At 49.2% G+C, this 26,307-nt stretch overlaps 1 protein-coding gene across 1 annotated transcript in view; it reads right to left on the bottom strand.

The window, feature by feature from the left end:
- Positions 1 to 26,307, bottom strand: part of PRR19 (proline rich 19) — a 374,021-nt gene that overhangs the window by 170,112 nt on the left and 177,602 nt on the right. Inside the window, exon 3 of the mRNA XM_069640960.1 lies at positions 24,617 to 25,695. Coding sequence (XP_069497061.1) covers positions 24,617 to 25,664 — 1,048 coding nt within the window. The 5' untranslated portion in view covers positions 25,665 to 25,695. The remainder of the gene's footprint in view (positions 1 to 24,616; positions 25,696 to 26,307) is intronic.

The raw sequence follows: 26,307 nt of genomic DNA, 5'->3' as shown, positions 1-26,307 counted from the left end.
ATGTCCTGGAGGCGGGCCTGTTCCATGGCCCCGAGGTTTCGCAGGAATAACGCCATGTCCACCCCCAACTCCCTGCGAATTGCCTCGAGGCACTCGGCCCGCCTCAGCACCCTGCGCATGGAGTTCTCTGCGCTGACCATAGTGAGCCATGCCTCTTCCGCCCGCCGCCGCTCCGCATCTATGTGCTGGCCCAACCGCTGCCACACGGAAGACACTCCCAAACCAGGGTCCGCCTGCCCCTCTGATGGTGATGGCCCCGAGCCATCATCGCTCCCACCTTGAGCCTGCTGCTGCTGTGCCTGTGCCCTGGCTCTTGATGCCTGCACGTCGTCCTCCTGCTGGGGTGCAGTTGTGGGTGTGGCCACCCCTGCTGGACCTCCGACTCCTGACTGTGGCAGGGATGTGTCCTCCACCAGCCTGGCCGCTGGGCCAGAGGCAGCTCCACAGGGTACCCCGGTGATACATGGGCCGAAGATGGCACGGAGGATGACTGGCGCATAGGGAGTTCAGGTGAGGAGGGGGTCGGAAGAAGGTCCAGCAGACGGAGGAATCCAGCACTGGCGACCCGTCCCAGTAGGTCGACGCGGTCAAAGAGGCATCTGAGATGTCGTGCAGTGTCTTCACGAAAACACTGCAGGTCATCTCGCATGCCCCGTTGACGCAAACCCACCCCAGCCAGGACAGGCTCAACATGGTCCCGGATTGCCACATCCACAGGGAGAGGAAGGGCAGTTGTGCGCTCATCCCCTCCCTGAGAACGGGTCTGGACGTAAGCATCCCTGCTGGTATGGGATGATGCAGTCAAAGGATCGGGGACAGGATAAAACGCAGGCACCTCCGCGGCAGCCTGTGCTGCCTCCTGTCCCTGGACTGCACCATTAGCACCAGTGGAATCCCCCCCCCAGACCCTGTGTCTGTCCCTTCCACGGCCTCCTCCTCAACCAAACCCCCCCACCAACCTGGATGACTCTGTGCCATCTTCCTCGATCAGAACCTGTGGGGTCTCAGCTGCCCCTTCTGCTGCCGAGGAGTCCACCTCCGATCTCCGCCTCTTGGACCTACCCTAGGCAGATGCGGCCACGGACGCGGCACCAGACTCCTCACTCACGACGAGATGACAACCTGGGAGGGGAGCCGGGCCTTGCGTCTCCAGCTGGCGGTGGGATCCCTGGCGCTTTGCTCCACAGCACCGTCTCCGCCCTCTTCATCAGTTGACGCTGCAGACAGGGAGAGATAGAACACAGGCATCAGGGCACTGTACAATGGTCTGATAAACACATGACAGTTGTACATGAGTGGCAGTGTCAAACTTCAGACATGGCATCACACTCCCCAACACACATGTCATTTCAACTAACACACATGAGCAAATCAACAGGAATGTTGCACCAGGCAGCACCATCCATACACAAACAGCATGAGCAGCCGAAGGTGAGCCTCACGTCACATGCAACACGGGGAGTGCAGAACACATGCACACACGCCACCAGACATACATGCATGTGTACATCACCACCTGTCGCATTGATAACATCGCCATCCATGTCTCATCTGGCAATCAGCCTCCTACATGTCAGTGTCACATGCATCCATGGTGTATCACAGTTGCACACTTGTCAAATACACATACATGCACATGTACATAGTGCAGATACATGCAGGTGGAACCACCATCCATGTGTGACACCACAACCATGCCACTGTAGATACACAGAAATGTAAACATTTGTGTACCCACAGTTGCATTTGAGCAGCATGCTTACCAACACATACAACATCGATGTGTCTCACACATGAGAGGACTCGCATGCGGCAGGCTCATTTCCCTGTACATACACATGCATACATGGCCCTACACAGACATATGTACAACCTGCACACTCCTGCCACACCTCAACATCTCAACATGCACAGCTTCCAATCAGTACGCATGTACACTTACCGCTCGACTCCAGATGGGTCTGCCTCTCAAGGACCTGGAGGTGGAGCGCAGGGCGTATATGTTCCAGGACCCTCATCTGGTTGTTGGTTAGGCGGACCCGGCACCCCTTGGCATCCGCTGCCTTCAAGAGGCGCCAGGCCTTGTTGAGGTTCTTGGACTTGAAGTCCTTCCAGCGCTTCCGGACGTGTTGAATGTCGTGGACTGCCACCCCCTCCACGTTGATGGCAGTCACGATGTCCATCCAGAGCCTCTCATCCTTCATTGTCGGCGCGCAAACTTCCAAAGAGGACATCATACTGCTCCAGGACTTGTTCCACCAGGATACCAACTTCACTGGCACTGAAGCCGGTAGCCCTCTGCCTCTCTGGCTGGGGGTTGCCAGTGGTGCCAGATGGTGTTGTGTCTGACATGGCAAGCTCAGAGGCAGTTGGGGGTGGGCAACTGGGTCCTGGGGCTGGGCTGTGGAGCGATGGTATACCAGTCGGGAGTCTTCTGTTCCAGCAGGGGTGGTCACAGCAACTGCACCCCTGCAGACAGCTGACGTGCAGGCACCAAACAGCAGGGCACGTGGGCAGCAGGCGGGCGCAGCAGATGGCAGGTGGGAGCGTGCTCAGGGCTCTGGGGGCAGGAAAATGGCCTTCTGGGCAGGAGCGTGGTCTTCCGTGTGTTGTTGCATGGCCAGCTTGATACAGAGTGATTTGGCACGTGAAAAAACTGTACATCTGCGTGTAATTCGAGAAAAGGCCCTTAGCGTGTAAGCGCGTCTGTGACGTGACACGGAAGGGCGTTTTCCTCAACACGGGTGCATGTTGATTGTACATGTGCAAAAACTGCATGTCCAGGTGTCACTGCGTGCAATTGGAGGAAAGGGCCTTAGCGCGTACGTGCATAAGTGACGTTGCACGTGTGGGCTGGGTTAAAAGGTACGCGTAGGACGCCATTTTCTTGTACGTGCTTTTTGTGGAGAGCGAGCGGGTGATTCTTGTACTTCTTTTCGGTTCACACGTGATTACTTCACAACGGTTCCAGTTCGTACTCCCTGTATACTCACACAGCATTCAATTCTTCTTTTGGTAGGGGTGTTGCCAATGCGCACATTTTCACGTTATTTTTCCAGGCAGACGGTGAGTCGCGCACCTATTTTTCAACTGTGGTTGCCCCAGTGTGTCGCGTACCCATTCAGAGGTCATTGTAGGCTGCGTGTACCACGCGTTCCCTTATTTTTGTGTTTCTGGGTGCCACAGCGTAGTGCGGGTTCTTCATCCACGCACGTGGTCTAACAGGGGTTGCGTGCACGTTAAATATTGTTTTCAGGGTGCCTGTGCATTGCGTGACCCATCACGTGACCCGTCATCTTCCCCCAGGGGTCACAGACAGCCATGTAAGAGCACTAGGGTACGTATTCCATCTAGTACCCTACCCCTTTCACCCTAATTGCCCAGGACAATTGTTTACTGCAACTCCCATACGCACAACAACATCAGTGCCATGGTTGGGAGGCGACCAAGCAGTAAGGGAGGCAAAGGTGGCCGACCTCAAAGAGGTGGGCGCGGTAGGGGACGTGGCCAGGATGTCCAGCGTGGCCCAAGAGTCCAGTGTGTGGAGGACCAATCAGGGACACCTATGCCCCTCCCCCCAGTGGTAGCTGACACCATCCCAGCTCAGGCCTTGTTAAACCGGCCCATATTGTCAACCGAACCGGCACAGGATGACTCCCAGACTGACTTCTGTGTCACCAAGTCTAAGCCACGTGGATCTGGGGGACCAATGCCATCTGCTGCCCCAAGTAGCCAGGGTGAGGAGGCTGCATGGGCAGCTGCAGCTCAATCCACCCCAGCTCCGAGGACAGTGTTGGTCCAAGTCCATCACACCGAGGTTGGTCCTGCCAACATCACCCAGCAGCCAATACCTGCAGCGAGACCTTTGGTCATCGTGCCTTTGGCTACTTCCAGTGCCCAGTCCACCTGCGCTTCTGCCCCTACCAACCAGAGCGGCGTAAGCCACGCAGGGTCCGCACCACCTTCCAAGAGGAAGAAGGGTGCTCTTGCGGTACAGGCTGGGACCCCAGACACGGCTACCCACTCCGGCACATCAAGGAAGCCTAGTTTCAATGATGCCGAACTAGATGCACTTGTGGGCTATGCGTCGGACCATGGTCGCGAAATGGTGGCGACTGCAGGGTGCAAGACTACGACTGTTCAACGTAGGGCCCACTGGCAGACCATCGCGGACCACATTAGTTCCCTTGGATTTGTGAAGCGCACAGCTGATGATTGCTCTAAGCGGTGGAATGACCTGAAACGCAGAGCAAAGAACGAGCTGGCTTCAAATCATGCCTCTACTCTGGTGATTGGCAGTGGGTCTCCACCAGAGGAGGAACAACTCACTGAACATGAGTCTGTCGCTGGAGCATTCATCACAGAGGATCAGATCCAAGGCGTGGGAGACCCACCAGATCTTGAAGCAATGTCAGGTGAGTGACCATGCATGTGTGTGCAATCCATGTGTATGTTGCTTGGGTGATGTGTTCTGATTGAGTGCCAGGTGAGGCTGTGTAGTCATGAGTGCTATGGGTCACCCATGTGGTCCCTCAAAACCATTCCCCGGACTTGTGTTTCCGTTTCACAGTATCCCTTCTGACCACAGTTCACTTTTTGCACATGATTACTGCACTTGGCCTTCAGCTGTCCTCTTGCCACACGTATTCTTCATACTGTTTTCCTGTTCATTATGCCTGATTTATTAATTATTTTGCATTTTTACCAAACATTTTTGTGTCCTACTGTCCCAAATGTGACATACTTCAGTCATAGATTACACCGCACAATGGGCCACATTTCTTTACTTATTATGGGAAAGATTTGAACAGTCAGGCTGATTGAGTATTGTGCACCTACACATAGCCTGCACACAATCATTTTGGGTCCCAGTTTGAATGTTGCACATGACAATTGTATCCTCTCATGTCGAAGCGGCCAACCATTGATGTATCCATGTGCCTGCCATCACTGCATCAGTGAACACTGGCTTTGTTGCAGCGTGTGGCACATGCGTGTTTTGTCGCACTATTTTGCATGTTTTAATTCATGAGGTCCATCTCACATGGATGGGTGGCAGTACTGATTTGCTACCATCTGGGTGTCCTTGTCAAATCTGCCATGGCTATGCTACGTGCCATCTGTGTATTGGCATGTGTCATGTATGTGGATTGTCCATGCCACTCACAGGCTAATGTGTGATGCCAGTGCTATCCAGCATGCAGCACATGTGTTGGTTTTCCATCTTGGAGCCCTCAGTGTCTGCTTTTTGACTCCCCTTCCAACTTATTGGCAGTGCATGCATGCCAGAGTTAGTCATGTGTGACATGTGTCTTTTATGTACTGGATGTCTGCCTCGTCATGCCTATGTGTGTGGGCTATGGTGCTCATGCCTGTTTTCATTACTCTTCTTTTATGTTTTTGCAGGTAATGAGGCACTTGATGGTGTTGAGATGGAGGAGATGGCGTAGAGCCAGGAGGACTCACAGCCACAACCAGGCACCAGTGTAGGACGTGGGGTGGTGGTGGGTGGAAACCCATTACTCAACAGACCATACTGTCCACGGGTGTCTCTGGGTACACCTCCGGAGACCTCTATGAATCAGGTGCTGAATCGGACATTGAGACATATGTGCCGTCGCAGGTGAGTGTTTCTAGCAGGGATGCTGTTCTGTCCAACCCACCTGCACCGGTGGTAGACCCCTCTATGGGGCATTCAGTGTTGGAAAGTCCGCCTGTGGCGGTTACGGATGCAGGGTCACACTCTACAATATTTGCTCCTGTTTCTGGGCCAGCAGATCAAAGGAGGAATGCAGTCCTGCAGCCTCAGGCAGTTCCAGCACAGCAAGTTGCACATACCCTTGCCCCAAATGGGTGTGGTGCCGCCAACGCGGTGGCCGTGCGCCACCAGGCAATACTGTGTGGGAGAACGCAATCTACACTATAGCAGCACAACAGATGGCATCGTGTGAAATGATGGATCAGGCAATGGATAGGGTGGCCACTTCCATTCTCCCCCCTGATGGGCAGATGGAGCTCGAACAGCAGGCAACATAGTCCATTTGCCACTCACACAGGGAGGACATGTTGGCGTCCGACAGGGAGTGACGGGCTGGACTGGAGACTCTGCGCACATCCATATTTGTAGAGTCACAGGCCCACAGGGAAGCCCCGAGGTTAGAACACAGCTCCCTCAGAAATACTCTGGGTGAACTTGAGGTGTCCCGGAGTACAAGGTCAGAACAGCAGCTGGAGCAGCTGACACGCACACACTCAGCTGAGCTTCAGGCAACCCGTCAGGAGATGTGGGCATCACGCGAGGCCATGCAGGCAGAAATGCGTGCTACCCGTGAGGTGCTGCATGGGGATCTCCGTACCATCATCCTGCAGAACCAAACCTTTCAGACCCGCATGCTTGCTGCCATGGAGGAGCATGCCTGGGCTTTGCGTGGTCTGCCTCCCATATCACGCCCACCTTCTAATGTACCACCAGAGGGTGATGACAGCGATGGCAGTTCTCCCACTGTAGCGTAGCCGTGCAGACCATGAGCCCATGGAGGTATTTTTGTTTTTTCTCAAAATCCACACATGTGGGTATTGGGGTGCACCCTGCACCTCGTCCCTCCTGGGTGCCCCCCCACCCTGGTCCACACATGGCCATTTTTGATTTTGATTTTTTTTAAACAGTGTGTTGCTTTGTGTGGCTCCCGTAGGCATCCACTGTGTATTCCAGCTGGGCACATGCAAGCTTGTCCTGACTTTGGGTTAGATGCTTGGGTTCCTGACACACACACCCCTCCTGCTTCCCCTTTCCATGGGCTTGCAAAGGGTGTGACCACGTGACAGTAACTTACACAGTGACATTGGGCTCCCCTAAGTTGTGTGGACAGTCTGTAGTCAAAACTGTGTATACATCCCTACTGGGTATTGTTGTAGAAATCTCCACTACATGGTGGATTTATGTATGGTTTTACATCTATGACTTTTTCCTTATATACATGTACCTTCTTCATGTTTTAACAAGCCTGTCTACTTTTCAGATGCAGTTCATGTTGTATGCAGTACACTGAAACATTTGCCTACCACCAACACTCTGCAGTTGGAAGGGGTCGATGTGCTGCCTTAGTGAGGTTATGACACTTGCACTACTTTGATTTTTAATTCTCATATATTGCCACTGTTTGAACCTGTACTGATGTTTTCTCTTGCTGGTAAGTACTTGTTCATGTGTGTTGTTTCTTTATTCATTATTGAGAGCAAATTGTCTGTGGCCTGTTTCCATTTAGCAAAGTGCACTTTGTGACACTTGTGCCATGTGTTGTGCATTCATTTGGTTGCTTTCACATTGCATGCCATGCCATGGTGTGTTGGGGAGGTGTTGGGTGACATGCCACTATTTTGATGTGTTATTTTGCAAGGGGGCAGTCATTCATGCTGCATGAATGTGTGCCTTTTTGTGACACAGCATTGGGTGTCTTTGAGTAGCTAGGGATGCACACAATGTAGCACTTCCAGGTGAACAATCTCAGGCTGGCATGGTTGTGACAGTTGACTGTCCCTTTTGTCATCATCATTGATTGTGAGCTGGTATGTGCCAGCCCTGTGTGCACTCTGCAGGGGTGGGATTTTAGGTGAAGTAATTTGCCACAAGCTGGGTCCGGGCTGCCTCACCACGTGCCCTTTCACCTCCCATGCGCAGCGGCCCTGCATGTGGTTGGGGATGGGGGGGCACCACCATGTCCACCGGCACGCCCTGCCGGGATGCAACGTTTTGCAGGACACATGCTGACACTATGATCCTGCACACTACTGGGGGCGCATATAGCAGCTGCCCACCAGAGCGGTCAAAGGAGCGAAAGCGTGACTTGAGCACTCTGAATGTGCGCTCCACTATGCCCCGGGTTGCTATATGGGCTGTGTTGCATCTTACCTCGCGTGGTGTGGTTCCGAATTGGCGTCATCATGTAGGTGCTCAGAGGGTAGGCACTGTCCCCTGAGGAGGTGATAATGGTTGTCATTAGTGGGGTTTTCCCATTCCTCAGTTTCTGACATGCATGCATGTGCAGAGGCATTTATACTCAATTAGCCATGCGTCACCATGCCGGCCAGCTTCCAGGTCCCGGTTTAGGGGTGACATTCTGAATATGAAACTATCATGGCTGGACCCTGGATAGTTGGCATATACTGAGGTGATGATTCCCTTGGCATCGCATACAAACTGCACGTTGATGGAATGCCATTGCTTGCGGTTCCGATAGATCTGCTCAGTGGCCCTGGGTGGACGTTGAGCCACATGGGTGCAATCAATGGCACCTAGGACTTTGGGGAAGTGTGCCACCCCGTAAAATTGCTGGACAACAGCCTGCCTTTCTGCAGGTGTTCTGGGCATGTATATGTGCCTGCGGACTGAAGGGCGTGCAGTCATGATGGCCAACACCTGGTGTAGGCAACGTGACTGCCACTATGGCACTTGTCCGCTGAATGAACCAGTAGCCAAGAAGTGCAGTACATTGAGCACCTTTTCCAAGGGGCTCAGTGCTTGCAAGCACAGGGTGGGTGATGTGAGGTCATCCTCCCACTCCCTCACCAGGTCTAGGATTATGTGCGGTGGAAACCTGTATCTCCCATACACCTGGTCACCAGGCATCCCAAAAAGGCTGGTCCTGGGTAAAAGAAATGTGGGGCCTGGCCATCCTCCTCCTCTGCGGTGTCCCACGACCACTGTTGCGATGAACGGTATATTCATCGTAGCGTCTGAGCTTGTTTGTTGTTAGGGTGCACTTTTATGCTGCGCGAGGCCTCTTACGCCTGCTTCCTGCTGGCGTACGTGTTTCCAGATTAGCGTGTCTTTTTTGGCGCACGCCTTTCCCCTGTTCGATTCCATGAATATGTGTTGTTAGCTTGCGTCTGGGCGTTGCAAGCATTTACCTCCTATACTTCCCCCGGAATGCCCACATTTTCACATGTTGTTCCCCATTCCGCCTGTTACGCCCCGTTTTCCGCACACTTTTCTTGTGTGCACTACACGATGTGCGTTTTCCCTGTGCGCGTAGCGCATGCCGTTTAGTGACGTGTGCACCCGTGTGCGCCAACCACAGATTTGGTGCACATACCAGGTTTTACTAGCGCAGCACATTCCATGAATCGATGAACCGCTGCGTGCACGGCTTTGGCAAGCGTGTGCTGCGATTTTCACGCTTGCGCTCCCCTTTTCGGCGCACATTTATTCCATGAATTACCCTGTTAGTGTTTTAAACATTTTTGGCTTGCTTATTTGCAGTGAGTCCAGTACTAAAAAATGTCTAAATGGAAAGCGTTAACCTCTAGTTCCCCCCAAGGACAGACAGAAAACATTTTAAGACATTTGAGCCTATTTATGAAATCCAATAGCTTAATATATGAGATCACAGATCTTATACAAGACATTGGCGGCTTACAGTCTGATGGGAAAAAGGAAGGGTGAGGGTTGGAAACATGCAAGATCAATACTAAACTATAAGGTGCAGGGTCCAATTGTGTGCTGTTGGGCAGGGAAATTGAAGTAATTGAGGATAAACATGCTCCAATGGGGTTTGCAAAAAATTGTTTGTAACACACCGAATCCTTCCCCATGCATTAGTGGAACCAGCTTACCCAAGAACTCTGTATGTATGAAGTTGGGAAGAAGACATGGCAAAAAGGGGGGGTGAAATTTTATTTTCTCCCGCTGTTCTATCTGGAACCATTCTCCCTACCAATCCACCTAGCAAGTACATCATTGAGTTATATCCCCAACCAGAGGATAGTAGTGCTTCTGCCGTCTCCTCTAGGAGTGGAGTTCTATACACAATCCCAATCTATTGCGGGGTGTCCCATGGTTTCTGTGTCTCACCCACGTTGTACAATGTTTACACTAAACCCTTGTTGGACCACCTTGACTCATTAGGCATTCTGTACACAAATTATGCTGACAACCAAATTCACATCCCCCTCACTGGTGACCACACACACAGGATACTCTCAAAATCAACACCATCTACAAATCTATCCAATCCTAGATGGCCTTGCAAAGCCGCTGTCTCACTGACAAGAAAACCGAGCTACTCCTGATTGGCCCCCGCCCGCCTGGCCAAACTGGACTACACATACAAGGCTTTCATCATTGACGGCCATAAAATCCCTGTCGCCACATCGGTAAAGAAATCAGGCATTTACCTTGACTCATCTCTCAACATGTCACGACAGATTAACCATATCGTCTCACTGTCAGGCTATGTCACGAAGCTCATCTATGCCAGTAAACCATTCCTCTCTTCCAAGAACCAGCTTGCTGTCGCACAAGCGATCATTAGGTGGAAACTAGACTACTGTAATGCTCTACTGTGTGGGACTTCAGAAAAAAACCTGAACAAATTTCAAGTTTTCGGCAGCTAGAAAGTCTATCCACTGGCTCCCAGTCAAAGACAGAATCAACTTCAAGATCCTGTCCATCGCCCGCTGCTGCCTTTTGATGCCCATTCATACCTCGCACAAAAACTCAAGAGACACACCCCAGCGAGAACCCAAAGATCTGCGTATAGGTACTGTCTCATCAAACCAAGATTTAACCGCAAAAGGGCGGGTGGATCCATCTTCCCAGTCCGTGCTGCTTCTATAAATGATAAAATGAATTAATACATGTTTGTGTGACATCTAAGGAGGGGTCAGGGAATGCACTTGCTGTAGTTGCAAAGGATAATGACGGTGGTGCAACTATAGGGCTCTTGGAGGAGGCTACACAGGGTGCAGGAAAAGTACCTGCAGTAGTTGCAAATGATGATTGTGGTGTAACCATAGGGCCCTCGGAGAAGGAATGGGTGTCTCCTGTAGTACAAGTACTAGAGGTAGAAGACTGTGTGAGGATTGATCCTGCAGTACATCTAATAGGTTTTTACCCTTGGAAAATTAGGAATTTAATTACAAATAAACAGTGAAATATATCCAAGGGTTTTCTGGGAGGAAAATTAGCCAAGAAAGAGATATGCAAGCGTAAGAAAAACAATACGAATTTGCAGCCCCAATCACAGGGGGTTGGGGAGTTGTTGTACCCAGTATCTGCCCCTCCGTAAGTACATGCCACAATGGCGCTTTACATAAAAATCTATTAGCCGAGTTGAAAATCTTAAGCAGTACATTCTCAGGTACAGTGCCCCCGGATCTAGCAAAAGATTCTGGGTCATCTCAAAGTGGCATTCTCTAACAAGAGATATCAAAGGTATCCGAGGTAAGATCATTGTGTATGTTACTTGCCGAGTTTAAAAGTGAAATTCGCCCGCTTGCTGATCTAACTAAAACTGCTGAAGCTAAAGTTGACAAACGGGAGACCAGGGTGGCCCTAAATTATTGCAAGTAAAGGACCAGAGTGCGATATTGCAGAAGCAAAATTGCATAACCCAAGAAAAAGCAATTGACAAAGCTCCAATAGTAAGAGGCCTTATAGCTCTCGCTAATATCCACAACCAGGGGTGTGGTCTCACATTGATTAAAACAATGGGGACTAATGCGAGACTGACCATTACCATGGTCACGACCAAATAACACTATTATTAGTAATCATATGGTTACCCATCCTCTAACAGGCCCTAATAACATACCCTTACCTTTGGGCAATATAAATGAGACATGGGGAGCTATGCGGGGGCACAGCTTGCATAGAGAAAGAGGACTACTTGATTGAGCCATATGTGATGATAGGATCTATGTGATCACTGCGACCACGCATAATTGCGATGGCCGAAAATGACTTATTTATTTATTTTATTTTTAATTAAACCCCCTTTACAATATGCGGGGGGAGAACCCTGCAGCCCCCCACACTCCACCACATATATATGTGGTGTAAAGAGGGTGTTTAAAAAAATAATATAAAATAAAAAGTCGGGCATTTTGGACATCGCAATTGTGAGGGCGACATTTTGGGCCATTTTCAATTATATATAATGTCCATTCTTTGCCAATGGGTGCATATGAATCACATGATTCCCTAACAAGTGCACTCACTGGATAAAATCAGTTAAGGGCTGTCTCTCTGTAATTGGGGAAGACATAGCCAGGTGTAACCGTTTGAAAGTTTTAAATTCCTCCACAGACTGTATACAGATCTTTATCAAGAATTTGGGATTAGCTGACTGGTTGTTGCCCATAGATTATAGGATTTACCCCTCTTCGGGTTCATCAATAATTCTAAGAGCCTACCCGCCACCCTGCGACCTACGAGCCCCATTCCTTGTTCAGGACTCAAAGAGGCCCCAAGGAAAGGAGGTCAGTTGCCTTCACTTCAGTTTCTCAAACGTGTTTTAGTTCGGGGGAACGGATAGTCACTGCCACTAATACTTCTTTGAAATCTATCTGATGCCCTACTGGGGCTCACAGACTGGGAGAAAGGCCAGCTCCCCTTTTTGATACACCCCTTATTCCATCATGCCTTAGAGACTTAGAGCTAGGTAGTTCTAGGCACAGGAATGTTGATGGCTTAGAAGAGGTCGACTGACTCCTAAAGAGTTCAGGGGGGGGCTGTCTTTACATAACATGTAAATTGATGTCATGGAATATTGCAGGTATCATGAAACAACTGGAAGAGCCTGGCTGGCTGGATTTTTATCAGACGTCATCAACTAGTGTTGCTGCAAGAAACATGGGCAACTGACAAAGTAGATATACAGGGCTTTCAACCTTTTCAGATTTTAGCCCAGAATGGCATGACGAGTAGACTGTTTGGTGGCCTCCTTATCCTGATGGACCCCATTTTGAATTGGCAAACAGTATCTCGGCCAACAGATCTCATGGACCTTCAGCATACTGTGATTTACATGGCTGAAAGACATCATATATTACTTTCTAATGTGTACAATAGGCCTAATTGTTCCCCTACCCAAAAGAGCATGAACAAAATCAATGATCTGGTGAATGCTTGGGAAAATATGGACATTCATAAAACCCATGTGATAGTTGTGGGAGATTTTAATATGCAACCTGAGCCCTTGAGACCTTAAGGGATTATGGGATGACCAAAATGAGGCCCTGGAATGACCCTCACTGGTAGGCATTTACTCGAAAATAATGCATGGTAAAGCCCTACAATACTGCTTGAGCCCTCTATGCCCTAGAATTAAGAGCATGCAATGGACGGTTCCCTAGTGACCAACCAGCAGATAAAACATTTGCGAGTTCAACTAGTTCTTCCCTTATAGATTGCATACTTGTATTAGTCGGAGATTGGAAATTGGCCACAAACAGATCCTAGTTCGTAGTGAAAAATATCTTAGGCCATAACTAATCTCTTTAAAGACTTGGAACAGGTTGAATATCTCCCAGCCTGTCAGTGGTAGTACACATCATCTGACGGTGGTAAGTGTGAAGGCATCGTGAAGTACGACACCGACAACAGACCAAGTTTAAACAAAGGGTATTTATTTAACTAAAATGTCAGGATGGTTGAAGGCCTAACTTGCCCTATGCTAAGGTGGGTTTTCCCTACTGTTTGGGAGAATTCTCTTATAAGGCTAATTTCCCAAATCTAGTGAGTCCCCCAGCAGCTTTGCTGGATTTTTGGGGTTGGCTTTTAACTCCTGCTAAGAGTGAGAGTCTTTTTCTCCCACTCTTAGGCATGATTGGAGGTATGTCTTTGACTTATTGTGTGCTTATGGGTTATGGGGTCTTTTACTCCATAGGGTATCATCCGTTTTAATGTATGTGTTACACAGCACCCTCAGTGCAGTAACACAGGGGTGTCATAGTGACCCCCAAACATAGACTCCATACCCTGGGACTAACTACTGTCTCCCAGGGCATGTAAAGTCACCATTGGCTTTACTAGTCCAAAATTGTGAACAGAACCAGTACAAACATCATATTGTGGAAGTACTGGAAGGGGTTAATTAGATTGCCCCTGGGTCTGTTTCCCAGGGGGCACTGTCCAGTCCCCCTCTTGTCGAGTTTCTGGCTGGTGGCAGTGGTTACCACGCAAAATATTCCACCAGAATATTTCCTATGGGATTTTCCCATTGATTTTAAACGCCCCGCTTTTTGGTGCAACGTTAAAGATACCACCGGTTTATTTATTTAATATAAAATCACTGGTTGGGTCTTTTTGCCAGAACTCTTTTCTAAAATGGTGTTCGTGTCCGTCTCTGTAAATCCAACCAAGGTCAGGACCTTTGTTCCACTTTTTGGCGGGCTTCTCCACAGAAGCCCTCCAACTGGTGCCACTCTGTCTGGGTTCCACAGGATGTGTGGGTGGGGGAATTGGCACCCTGGACTGTGTTTCCTTAGCAACCCAAGTCGCACTCTGTTCTGATTGGCCCAGTGGTGAGCCGCCCGGCTCACCACTTAGCATGTACAAGTGACAGCTAGGTTGTTGAATGGGGGTTTTTCTGCATAAAAGCTGGGCTTTTGGGACTGGAACTTCAGAAGTCACCACAGGACCTAAGAAATCCGAAGAGGGGGGAAGCTGAGCCATCTGCAATAACGACACCACCGGAGGAGCCCTGCTGCAAGGACCTCACCACTTTCCTGACAACAAGAGAAGATCTTCTTCTGAAAGAGTCTTCTTCCTCTGAGCTGGTGGGATCAACCAGTTCGCCATTTCGCCTTCCAGGACGTCTCTTGGTCGAATCGCCCGGGCCAAGCATCCCGGCGGCCAGATAGCCAAGCTTCAACACTGTGACCGCGAATAACAGGAACGCACCTTTTAACCGACAAACTCAGCGGCTGGTTTCTTCCCTGGACAGTGCAACGACTCCAAGTTTCCTCCTCAACGAGATCTTCTCTTCCCCTGGTCGAAACCACAAACTGCACCCGCTGCCAGGAACAACTGCCACCACTGGTGCTTCCTCAACTTTAAAGGTACTGTGTTCCACCTGGCCTCATTTTGTACGGTTTGCTAAAGGTGACCCTTACATCCTTGGCTTTCCAACTGGGTTGGCCGCAGACCTTCCAACTTTACCTTCTGAACCAACCCAACCTGGTGTTTTGACTTAGACTTGTCCAATAATTCTTAAGGGAGGTGTGTATACTTTTCTGATTGTGTTTGAACTTACTGTGATTTATAGTGCTAGTGTATTTTCTAAAGTGTGTATTAAATAAATAATTATATACTTTTGATACCAAGCTCTGGTCAGTGTTTGCTTGCTCTACTGTGTTTTTAGCCCTATTGTGTATCCTCTGTATACTGCCCTACTCTTCTTGAGAGAAGTGTGACTGCTCAGCCACAGGTACCAGGTAAATCTGGGTGGTACAGACTGCTACCAATTGGGTTTACTGCTTACTCCTGTAGTCTTAATCTTCTTGCAGTGTTCCCCAAGGGAACTGCACAGAATTCTGCCTAACACCTACCTGAACGAAACTAAGGAAAGTCTGTGTCAAGTTCCCACTTAAAAGTCTGTCCATGTCCAAAACCTATCCTTGCCCTCACCACTATAATAAACCAATGTGTAGGGATATCAAACTCAAAAGAAACAATGTTCAACTAAACCAGCTCACAGCTTTCTTTCAGCTCCCCCTCCCTAAGCATAAGAAAGTTCCATGAAAGAAAAGACTCAAAGGTTACCTTCTCCAGTTCAAGGCAATATAGTTCATGACCTTGGGTCTCAGGACTTTGTTCCCAAGACAACAATTACAGATTCTCAAATCTTGGGATTCCCTTCCCCAAGACTTCACTTGCTTTAGTCTTTTAAAAGTGTAGCAGTGGTTTTGTTGAGCTTGTTTCGTGGTGTCTTTAGGCTTCACCATTCAGGATCCTCTGGTCAAAGCGCAGTTGTCCGATCACACAGTCCACCCATCGCAGGTCATGCAACCAGGATCCCTGGACTCTCGTTAGGCTTGTTGCAGGGTGACCTTCGCTTTCACCATTTAGGGTCCTCTGGGCTAGGCGCAGTTGTCAGACCACATGGTCCACCAATCATAGGTCACGCAACTAGGGTCCCTAGACTCCTCAGCCCCATACACGAGTTCCTTGGCACTGGCTCCTGTGCTCCAAGTTATTTTCACTTGACTGTTAAGTACTGGCCTCCTGGCTCTAGGTTGCAATCGTATATTCCTTTGGCTTCTCCTTGGTTGCCTCGTGGCCTTGCCACCCTGTAACACACACCCTTTGCCAAGTTGTTGCCTTGCCACACTGCATTCACTCAAAGTTCATTTTTCACATTTTCTTTAGCCTTTAATGTAGTCAACTGTAAGATTAAATATAACTTGTTGTGCAACATAGGTTTACTATAATTTGGGTTTCATTTCAGTGCTTAAAAGAGTTCCTATGTTTCTTAATTAAATTAAAGTTTTACGGCACATTTGCGTTGTCTCAAAGTTAAAGCGTTTTGAAGTTCGCTCTTTAATGTGGTCGGTTACTTCAATGGGAAGTTTCCCTATAATGCAGTGTTCAATAGGTGTAAACATTTCATATAGTTTGGTATTCAGTATACCTTGATTTCTTGCAATGTTAGTTTACATATAGTTTGTTATTTAGTATATGGACTGGCAGTTTGTTTCGGAGCTCCCCGCTGTCTGCATGCCCCTCTGACACTCACCAGCGGTCTGCGCCTTCCCCAGTGGCTTCTGCTGCTATCTTCACTCCGCTTCTGAGACAGGGAACGCTGCCAATGTGAACCCTGTTCACCCTTTGGCTTCCTCATGGGTCGCGTTCTCTGTGGTCCGAGTCTGCTGGCGGCCTGGTTTGTCATCCAGTCCCACCACGGCTGCTCCCATGTAGAGCAGGTCTTCTAACAGGCTGCAGGTGTGGCTGGTCAATTGGATCTGCCCGACCATAGTTAGGCAGACATGCCTGACCCTCCTAGTGTTCGGGATGCAGCTTCCTCGTCCCAGATGGGGAGTAGGTGTAAGTGGATCTAGGTCACCTGGCCTAAGCACCACCCACCTTCTGAGTCCTGCCTCTTCCTTCCCGCTCTTAACTCTTAGATCAAGGGCGTATCTCGCCCGGGCATCCGAAGTGAAGGGCAGACAAAGAAAAGGGCAATTTCTGTTCAGACCAGGAGGACACAGGGCCCGAACCCCAGCTCATACAGCAGGTAAGCAAGCACCAACATGCGTTTACTCCCTCTGTCCACAGGCCATCCCCACCATCATCAGGCAACACCAACATCAGGCAACACCAACATCAACGTCTCCGGTGCTGGGGTGAGGACAGGTGCTCCTTGGCACAGCAAGTTGTGTAACGCTGCCTGCCTCTCATTTCGCTGTCCCCCCCTGTTGTATGCACGTGATGCCTGTATGCTTAAATCCTTCATCTTGCTGCCCCCCTCCCCACGGCAGCCCTGTCCTGCTATCCCCCCCGCATCAACAATCCCATTGTGGGAGTTTGTATTGACACATTATGGCGACACCATCACCACCTTGTTGCTGATGCTTTGATTTGACTTTTGGACTCATGTTGGTTCACCCATCTCGAATGTCGTCGTTCTCATGCTGGACTTCCTTAAGCCTCAGGTAATCATGGTGACCATGAGTCATGTTAGGCCCATCTACGACTTGAATCCTGGCTTGCTCTTGCTGATCTCTTGCAACATTTTGTGTTCAGTACTGACCTCTGCAACTTGATGTGCTCTCTCCACTTGCTTATGTGCTTCATAACACTATTTTGCTGGCTTTGCTGCTTCCTCTCCTTCACAACACATTCACTGCTTCTCAGTCTTCTCTTCCTCTCCCTGTCTTTTCCCCCTCTCCTTTCTCCTCTACCCCCTCCCCTCACTATATTCTATGCACTTACCCTATCAGAATTGTCGTCAGACCTAGTATGATAATCGCTTGTTTGTTTCTCTCTCCCCACCCCTCTCACCTTTTGTCAATTACCAGCACTACCAGAAATGTTATCCGGCCTAGTACGATAGTCGCTTGTTTTGTTACTCTCCCCCCAACCCCCCCTCACTTCCCTCACCTTTTATCATTCCCCTGCACTACCAGAAATGTCCTCAGACCTAGTATGATAGTCGTCTGTCTCATCTCCCTCCCTCCTTCCCTCCCTCCCTCTCTGCCTCCCTCCCTCTCTGCCTCCCTCCCTCTCTCCCCTCCTTATCATTATCAAAGCTATTGCACTATCTACCATTTGTTAGACAACGATATTATGCAAAAGCCAACAAGGCGGATGCCCTGTTTTATAAGGCCGAATACAGTAATGCCTTACCAAAGGCAACATCCTGAGAGTGGGAAGTATCTAAACAGTAATGCTTTGTGAAAGTATGCAGCGAGGACCAAGTTGCTGCATCACAGATAGGTACGGCCCTTTGAAGGGCTGCAGCAGAGGCTATACCTCTGGTAGAATGAGCTCTCGAGCCTTCTGGGGGGTCCTTGCCTGCCAATTTGTAACATTTTGAGATGCCAAGAATAATCCACCTTGATAAGTCTGTTTTGAAACAGCTTGACCCAATTTCCTTCCGGTGTAACCAATAAAGAGTTGCTCATCCACTCTGAGTTTGGAGAACCTAGAAATATAAAAGCTTAAAGTTCTTATAGGGTCCCTCCTATGGAGCCTTTCTTCCTCTTTACCGGGATGTTGTGGGTGGGGGGAGGGGGTTTAGAACGCCGGCAAAACAATGTCCTTAGGTAGGAACGAGGTTTATACCCTTTACACAACCCTGTCTTTGTGGAATACAGTATAGGGTGGCCTAGAGGAAAGTGCCTACAACTCACTTCCTCTACGTGCAGATGTCGATGCAATCAACAATATGGTTTTGAAGGTCAACAACCTCAATGGACATGTGTGCAAGGGTTCAAATGGGGCACACATTAAAACATTTAGAGAGATTAAGATCCCAAATTGGGACCTGAAAAGAAGAGGGTAGGAACACATTTGTGAGCCCTTTAAGAAATTGAATCCCCAAGGGAATTTTAAAGTAGGAGCATTCTTCCGAAGAGCGCTTGAAAAAGGAGAGCACTGCCAGGTAACCCTTAATGGTGCCAACATTGAGACCTTTGTGTGCCAATGATAAGAGGAAAGATAACATCTCTGTAGTTGCACATAGAAAAGGATCAACATTCTTTTCCCTTCACCAGTCGCAAAACATGTTCCAATGGCAACGGTACAAGGCTTTTGTTGCTGGCCTTCTTGCCGAAAGTAACACCTCCATGACGTCATCTGGGAGGTCTTAATCCTTATATCTCAGCCTTTCAGAAACCAAGCATGAAGGTTGAGAGTTGCATTGCCTCTCTGCACAGTGGTAGTGACCCTACACCTCTCTTGTTGAGGTAATGCATGGCCACTGTGTTGTCCGTCATTATCAGGACATTCTTTCCCCATACTGAGGGCAGGAAGGACTTCAGCGCTAGCCCGATTGCCCTCAGCTCCAAAAGGTTGATATGTAGTTTGGACACCGATGGAGACCAACGGCCGCTGACTGACAGATCGTTGGCATGGGCTCCCCACCCCATGAGTGAAGCGTCCGCCACTACTGTAATCTCAGGCCATGGTTGCCAAAAATGTTCTCCCTTCAGTATATGGTCCTCGCAGGCCCACCACAGAAGATCATGTGCGACCCTGCTTTTGAACCTCAATTTGGTCTGTCATCTTTCCTGAGAACTGTGACCATTGAGTTCTTAGAGCCCATTGAAGCGACCTCATTCTCAGGCGGGCTTCTGGGACCAGAAAAATGCAGGATGCCATGAGGCCGAGCAACCTCAAGAAATCGAAGGCCGGAAGATTCTGGGCAGTTTGGAATTTGGTAACCATCTGAACAATGTCTTGAGCCCTCGCCTTGGGTGGCAAGCTCTTTCCCATGGTTGTATCTAATACAGCTCTGATGTACTGGAGCTGCTGGGAAGGTGTCATCTGCCACTTCTTGAAATTGAAGGAGAAGCCCAGTCTGTGAAGGGAGTGACAGGTGACTTTGGGCTGATCCAGGGCTTGTTCGGGAGAACGTGCTCTGATCAGCGAAGCGTCCAGGTAGGGGTAGACATGAATCCCCCCTCTCCGGAGATGCGCTGCCACCATCACCATCAGTTTGGTGAAAACCCTCGGGGTGGAGGTCAACCCGAATTGCAGGACTCTAAACTGATTGAGTGAGCCGCGAACTGCGAACTTCAGGTATTTTCTATGCTTGAGAAGGATAGGCACATGGAAATAAGCTTCCTGATAGTCCAATGACACCAACCAATCTTGTAACTGGAGGGTCTGAGAAAGTGTGACCATCTTGAATTTGTCCTTCCTGAGTATCTCAAGTCCAAGATGGGTTTCAGTCCCCCGTCTTTCTTGGGGATCAAAAATATGGGAAATACCCACCTTTGTTCCTCTCCGCTACAGGTACTGGTTCTATAGAACCTTTCTTTAGCAGGGTTAAAATTTCCTGCACGAGGAGCGGATTTAGAATCCTCAAAGTGTGTTTCCCCAGTGGATTGTTGTGAGGCTGCGTTATAAATGGAAGGCAGTAACCTTGGGCTATTGTCTGCAGAGGCCAAGCATCTGAAGTAACGGCTCGCCATTCTTCGAGATGCTGAGACAGTCTGCCCCCCACCAGTGTTTTGTGACATAAGCTCTCAAAGTGGTTTTGAAGCGGTTGCTGCAGCTTCCGATGGCAAGGAAGCTGTAGCTGGAGCTGGCTTTGCACTTTTCCCTCGTCCACCACAAGTGTTTCTTCTTTGGCCTCTTTGACTGGCCATTCCTCTCGCCTTTCCGAATGAGGAGCAGTAACGATAGGATCGCCCCCTCCATTGTACGAAAAGGCTGAGGTTGCCCAACAGCGGCCCCTAAAGATTTGGCAGCCGCCTTTGAGGTCCGCAACCTCTCAAGGCTCTCGCCAGCCTTGTTGCCAAGAAGGTGAGACCAATCAAATGGCAGGTTTAGAAGACGGGCTTGCACATCTGGTGCGAAACCAGACTCCGCAACCACGCAAATCTGCGCATAACCATGTTTGTAGCCATAGACCTGCTGACGCTGTCTGCAGTGTCTAATCCAGATTGAAGGGATTCCTGCATGGCTTCTTAGCCATCCTTAACGAAAGCTAGGAAACCTTCCCTTTTCTCCCCTTCTGGAATGTGCTCCGCCACCATATCATACACATAGTGTACCTACATTTGGCTAAGGCACATCTGGAGTTGGCCGATTTAAGGGCCACACTCCCAGCTGAAAATACCTTTCGCGCTCATCCATCCACATGCTTGTCGTCCCTATCCGGAGGGATTGTAGGATAAGTCGGTTTGTTAGATGTAGCTGTGGCTGCCTGGACCACCAGACTCTCGGGAGTGGGGTGTTTGGACAGATAGCCGGGGTTGCTAATGGAAAGGCGGTATTTTCCCCCATCAGGGATTATCCACTGCAGGGATAGAATCTGGGGATTTCCAATTTTTGGCCACCCTATTTTGTAAGGCCACATGAAAGGGTAAGATTGGGTCTGTAGATGGACCTTGGTCCAGAATATCAGTAAGGTCATCCTGGATGAATTGAGCTGGTGGTTTAGCCCAACCTAGGTATTCAACTACCTTTGACATCAGGTGCCGATATGAGGAATCAGCGTGTTCCCCCGTCTCTGGTCTACCGAACTCAGTTTCAGATGATGTGTCAATATCACTAGCATTGTGCAGTGAGTCAACCAGATCTCTCATTTTACTCTCCTCTGAGAGTAAACAATCTGGGACATTAGGAGCTCCAACTCAAGGACAAAGGGAACCTCCTCCTCTTCAGATCCCTCCTCTTCCTCAGATCTCTCCTCTTCCTCAAAAATCGAAGTGAGGGATTTGAAGTACTCCTTCCTATGCAAAGGAGTATAAACTTTCTCAGGAACCACCAAAGGTGTAGGCTTTGATTTAGCCTCTTTGCCTGTTTTAACATGCCAGAAGGCTGAGTTGGAGTCACAGTAATTTTTGGTGTCGACAACAGCGTTGATGGCGTTGATGGAAATGGCGCTGACAGCGCTGAGGATTCGACAGTCTTGGAAGATTTCTTCGGTGTATGTGGAGCCTTCGATGGCGTCGATGACTGAGCGCCCGTTACGACTTGTGTGACTTTCTTTCATTGGAGATCTTGAAGGTTCTCAATGGGTCTTTCTTCGATGAACACGGCTCGAGGGAGCGCGAGTGTCAGCACGGGACCGCTGTCATCCGGCTTCCAAAGAAGGCGCGGATGGAAGCTTGCCCTTCTCGTAAATTTCCAGCATTTTCATACGAAATGCTTCCCACTCAAGAATGTTGTGTGGGGCACTTACATTTTCTGGGGGATTCATCCGACGATGATTAAGAGGACGATGACCGATGGTGCAGTTTCTTCGATTGTTTCGTCGAAGACAAGTGGCGTGAGCCACTACGGGATCTTGATCTCTTTTTGTACTTTTTGCATCGAGGAGAACACTCTCCAGACCCGACGGTCAAGGAACAATCAGATTTAGTTTTACGACCTACCTGCAATTTTCCCTTCCTTTCTCGCAGGGCTTTGTCATTGCCTGACATTTCGAGCAGGAATCCGTGCATGGGCTTCCCCCAAACACCATAGGCACGAGCGATGCGGATCCATGATGGACATTTTCGAATCGCATTCACTGCACTTTTTGAAACCCGAACGATATGCTGCTATCACTGACCCGTCCCGGGAATCCATTCAAGCAGGGAGGGAGTTGTTAGAGAGATTTGGGGAGGTATCAGGCCTACGAATCAACCTCAGCAAATCTGAACTGCTGAACCTTGCGGTGGGGAAGGGAGACGTAACGGAACTAAGAGCACTGACACCTTTTTTGTGGAGTCCAGGGGGGATTAAGTGTTTGGGGGTCCAAATCACACCGTCTCTTTCGGGCTGGTATGCAGCCAACTACCCACCCTTATTGAAGGTAATCAGGAAGGACTTCCAAAAGTGGAGGAATCTCAAGATCTCCTTGGTGGGAAGGATGGCGGCAGTTAAAATGGTCACACTCCGCCGCCTCCTTTACCTATTCCAAGTGGTCCCACAGGCACTGCCTGCAGGCTTCTTTAGAGAAATAATAAAAATGACTAACAAATTCATGTGGGAAGGTAAGAGAGCAAGAATTAATCACCCGAGGAGGGAAGGGGGGATGGCCCTCCCCAACTTCCCAACAACATTACGAGGCAACACAATTAAGGGTAATCTGGGAATGGTTCTTCGAGGGGGAGGGGAAATCAGTGGGTCTCTATGGACCGAGCAGTAGTACAACATGACTTGAGAGGTGCTGTGGCTGCCGAAGCAGCTCAGACTGAAACATGTATCTGAGCACCATCACAAAGCTATTAGCAGATACTTGGGACAAGCTGGTGGGGACATGGGGATTACGACCTTCCCATCCCCTACACCCCCATTTTTAATAACGGGGAATTTCCTCCAGGGATAGAACAAGAAGCATTTAGACAGTGGCGGGAGGGAGGATGCAGGACAATATGGAATGTTCCAGGACAAGGACATCCGATCTTTTATAGAATGCAAACAAGAGTTTGTAGTGGGGGAGGAGGAGAAACTCGGATACGCCCAACTAAGACACTGGCTACTGCAACAATCAAGGAGGCGGCCACCGCATTTGAGAAGTATCTCTTGATGCACAATGGGTCAAAAGGTTTGATATCTAATCTGCATAGAATAATAGATGAAACCACCCCCAATTGGACGTACATGAATCGATGGGAGTGAATACTGGGACAGGAGATCAGGAAGGAGGAGTAGGGAAAATTGTGGAGAAAGATCCCCAAATTGGCAAGGGCAACCCAACTGCAGGAAGCCTGGTATAAGATCCTCTACAGATGGCATTACATTCCTGCTTGCCTCCGTAGCATATACCCAGATGTGCCTGGGGAATGTTGGAGGGGATGTGGGAGAGAGGGCACGGCAGCACACATATGGTGGAGATGCCGCAAAATAGAGCCCTTCTGGCAGGAGGTACAGCAGGCGCAGACTCAAGTATTTGGGACAGGAGGAGGCAGGCCCTGGGAATGTATTTTGTTGGGCTTAAGGGCAGAGGGGGAGGAAGTAGAACCTAAAGGCTGAGAGAAGGCAAGAGTAATTTTAACGTTAGCAGAAATGACTATCATTGCACAGGGATGGAAGAGCTCAACTATCCCCACGGTACAGGATTGGCTGCGTAAAGTTTGGGAAATGGTGGCGCTTGAGTGGGCCACATATGCAATGAACGATAACCTGCAAAGTTTTGTGAAAGTTTGGGGAGAAACATTGGCATTCCTGAAAGATGATTTTCGGGCACAATGGTACCCACAACGACTCGGACTCTTGGATCTTCACTGAGCGACCCACACCAGAGACTACCTGAAAAGGGAAAGAGACTGGGCCCAGCCTGGGGGGATCAGGGGGAGCATGATTAACATGTTGTAAAATCAATAAAGAGAAGTTTATAAAAAAAAAAAACACTATAGGTTTTTATTACCGATGCGCCCACTTCCATCGCTGTCCCTGTGAACCAGGTAATGCACACGAGTGGTTACATTTTTATTATTTTGTGATGTGTGGGCTGTGACGCTATAACATTGTCTTTCTTTGTACTCTCCGAATCTTTTTTTCTCCATTTTGTTATCAAAGAACAATAAAAAGAGAATAGACATTTATGAAGGAAAACATTCCCAACCCTCTACTCTTTTCCCCATAAACGCAGTCCATTTCAACCTTTATACATATTTCAATAAAAACAACGCTTCCATCAGGGATCCCAAGTCATTGATTAAGATTAGGGCTTACCTTCGAGCACACGTGGAGTGCTGCTGTAATCCCATCTGCGGCATACGGTTAGCAGAGGAATGTCGGGCACCCTCCCATAGCGGTCCATAAGGATAGCAAGGATGCGCTGCCGTGTTTCACTGACGAGGCTTCGTCCACTGAATGCAGCTGGAGGATTGAGGATGGTGAGCAGCTTTACAACAACCTCTTTCACGGGTGCTCTCGCTGCAGCCGGCAGTGTCCTTCCAGGGGTCATTTTCTCCATGCCATGTGTTGCACTTGTCTGGCATGACTGCAGAATTTCAAGGGGGGTGTTCTCCTTATCACTAGTGGATGAAAAAGCTGAGGTCTGGATAGCCATTGTCCCTTCATCCTTTCGGCCAAATCCGGGCGTTTGTGCGAGCTGTGTACTACAGGTCGCTGTATGCGGCCCGAGTTCTGGATTCCCCGTGTTGGGTTGCAGATGCTGCTCTGCTGGCAGTTTTCCACCTGTGTTCTGCACACCACGGACTGGTGACAAGAATCGTTCAGCCAATTCACTAGGAGTAGGGGACTTTGCCGCAGCTACCTCATCCATTAGGAGTGCTGGCACCCCACACGGGTCTACCTGGCACTCTTTCTGATGTGAGCACTTCAAGGACGCCACATCTGCCAGATCCTTGTCCTGCCCCAAAAGCCGACCAATATCAGCAGATTTTATTTCATGGTTAAACATGCCTAGATGCTGAGTGAGACGGTTCTGGGTAATGACTACAGGGTTAGAGGAACAGGTGCTCTTTAGGGCAGTAATGGAGGCAGGCCAGGTGCAGCGCTGAGGGATCGGTGCCCTCTGGAAAGCTAAGGCACTACCTTTCTGGTCCAGACTTCTTTTGAATTCAGGCCTTCCGAACTTGGCATTATTGCGCTCTCGTTTAGTTTTTCTGCGCTGGACTCTAAGTTTCTGGTGTTTGTTGTTGCCAGGCTGTTCATCTGGCTTGCTAGGATGGTGCTCTTCTTTGGCTCTAGGCCTGTGGTAGCTTCTGGGTTGAGACGGCCTTGTGGCCCCTTGTTCTTCACTGTGCTGGCTCATAACGCTACAGTCCCAGTATCTGCTGCTGGCCCTACAACATCAACAGACTATTTCAGCAAAAAGCATGAAAATAAAGATCCATAACTTGTCAACACTCCAGAGGCAAAGGCGTGTGCGCGCACACAGGCAACAGTACATAGGTACTGCAAGTCTATTTCACATCTGCCTCTACTTTCTGAATGCCTTAAATGGAAAGGGACCAGAATGCTTGCAAAGGAAAGTCATGCATAGGAAACAAAAAGAACGTGACCATCCATCATATATTAGAAAGTTACCAAATGAAACATTGGGGACAGATGCTAGTTTTGACAGCTACACTGTGCCTGATGGAGACAGCGCTTTACCAGCCCATCTTGTGCACTGGAAAAATATTAACAATCTGGCACTTCAGGTTGGCCAACCAACCTCGAACAGCAACGATCTGGCAAATGAACTAAAACCAAGACCCCAGAGAAATGCAGTAGACCAAGAAAGCCTCTGAACAACCAACCTCCCCCACCCCCCCAGGACGTATTAACTCTCATGCAGGCCCAATCTACAGCTATCAGAAGATGCATGTAATAATGTACTGAACTGCCCTTACATGGACCCTTCCTCAGCTGTAGCGCGACTACTGACCCAGTAAAAACATCTGATTCACACA

This window comes from Ambystoma mexicanum, chromosome 1q (genome assembly GCF_040938575.1).
Source record: "Ambystoma mexicanum isolate Mex_15411 chromosome 1q, UKY_AmexF1_1, whole genome shotgun sequence".
NCBI lineage: Eukaryota > Metazoa > Chordata > Amphibia > Caudata > Ambystomatidae > Ambystoma > Ambystoma mexicanum.
The sequence above is the reverse complement of the archived record's forward strand: the minus strand, read 5'-3'. Positions and strand labels throughout refer to the sequence as shown.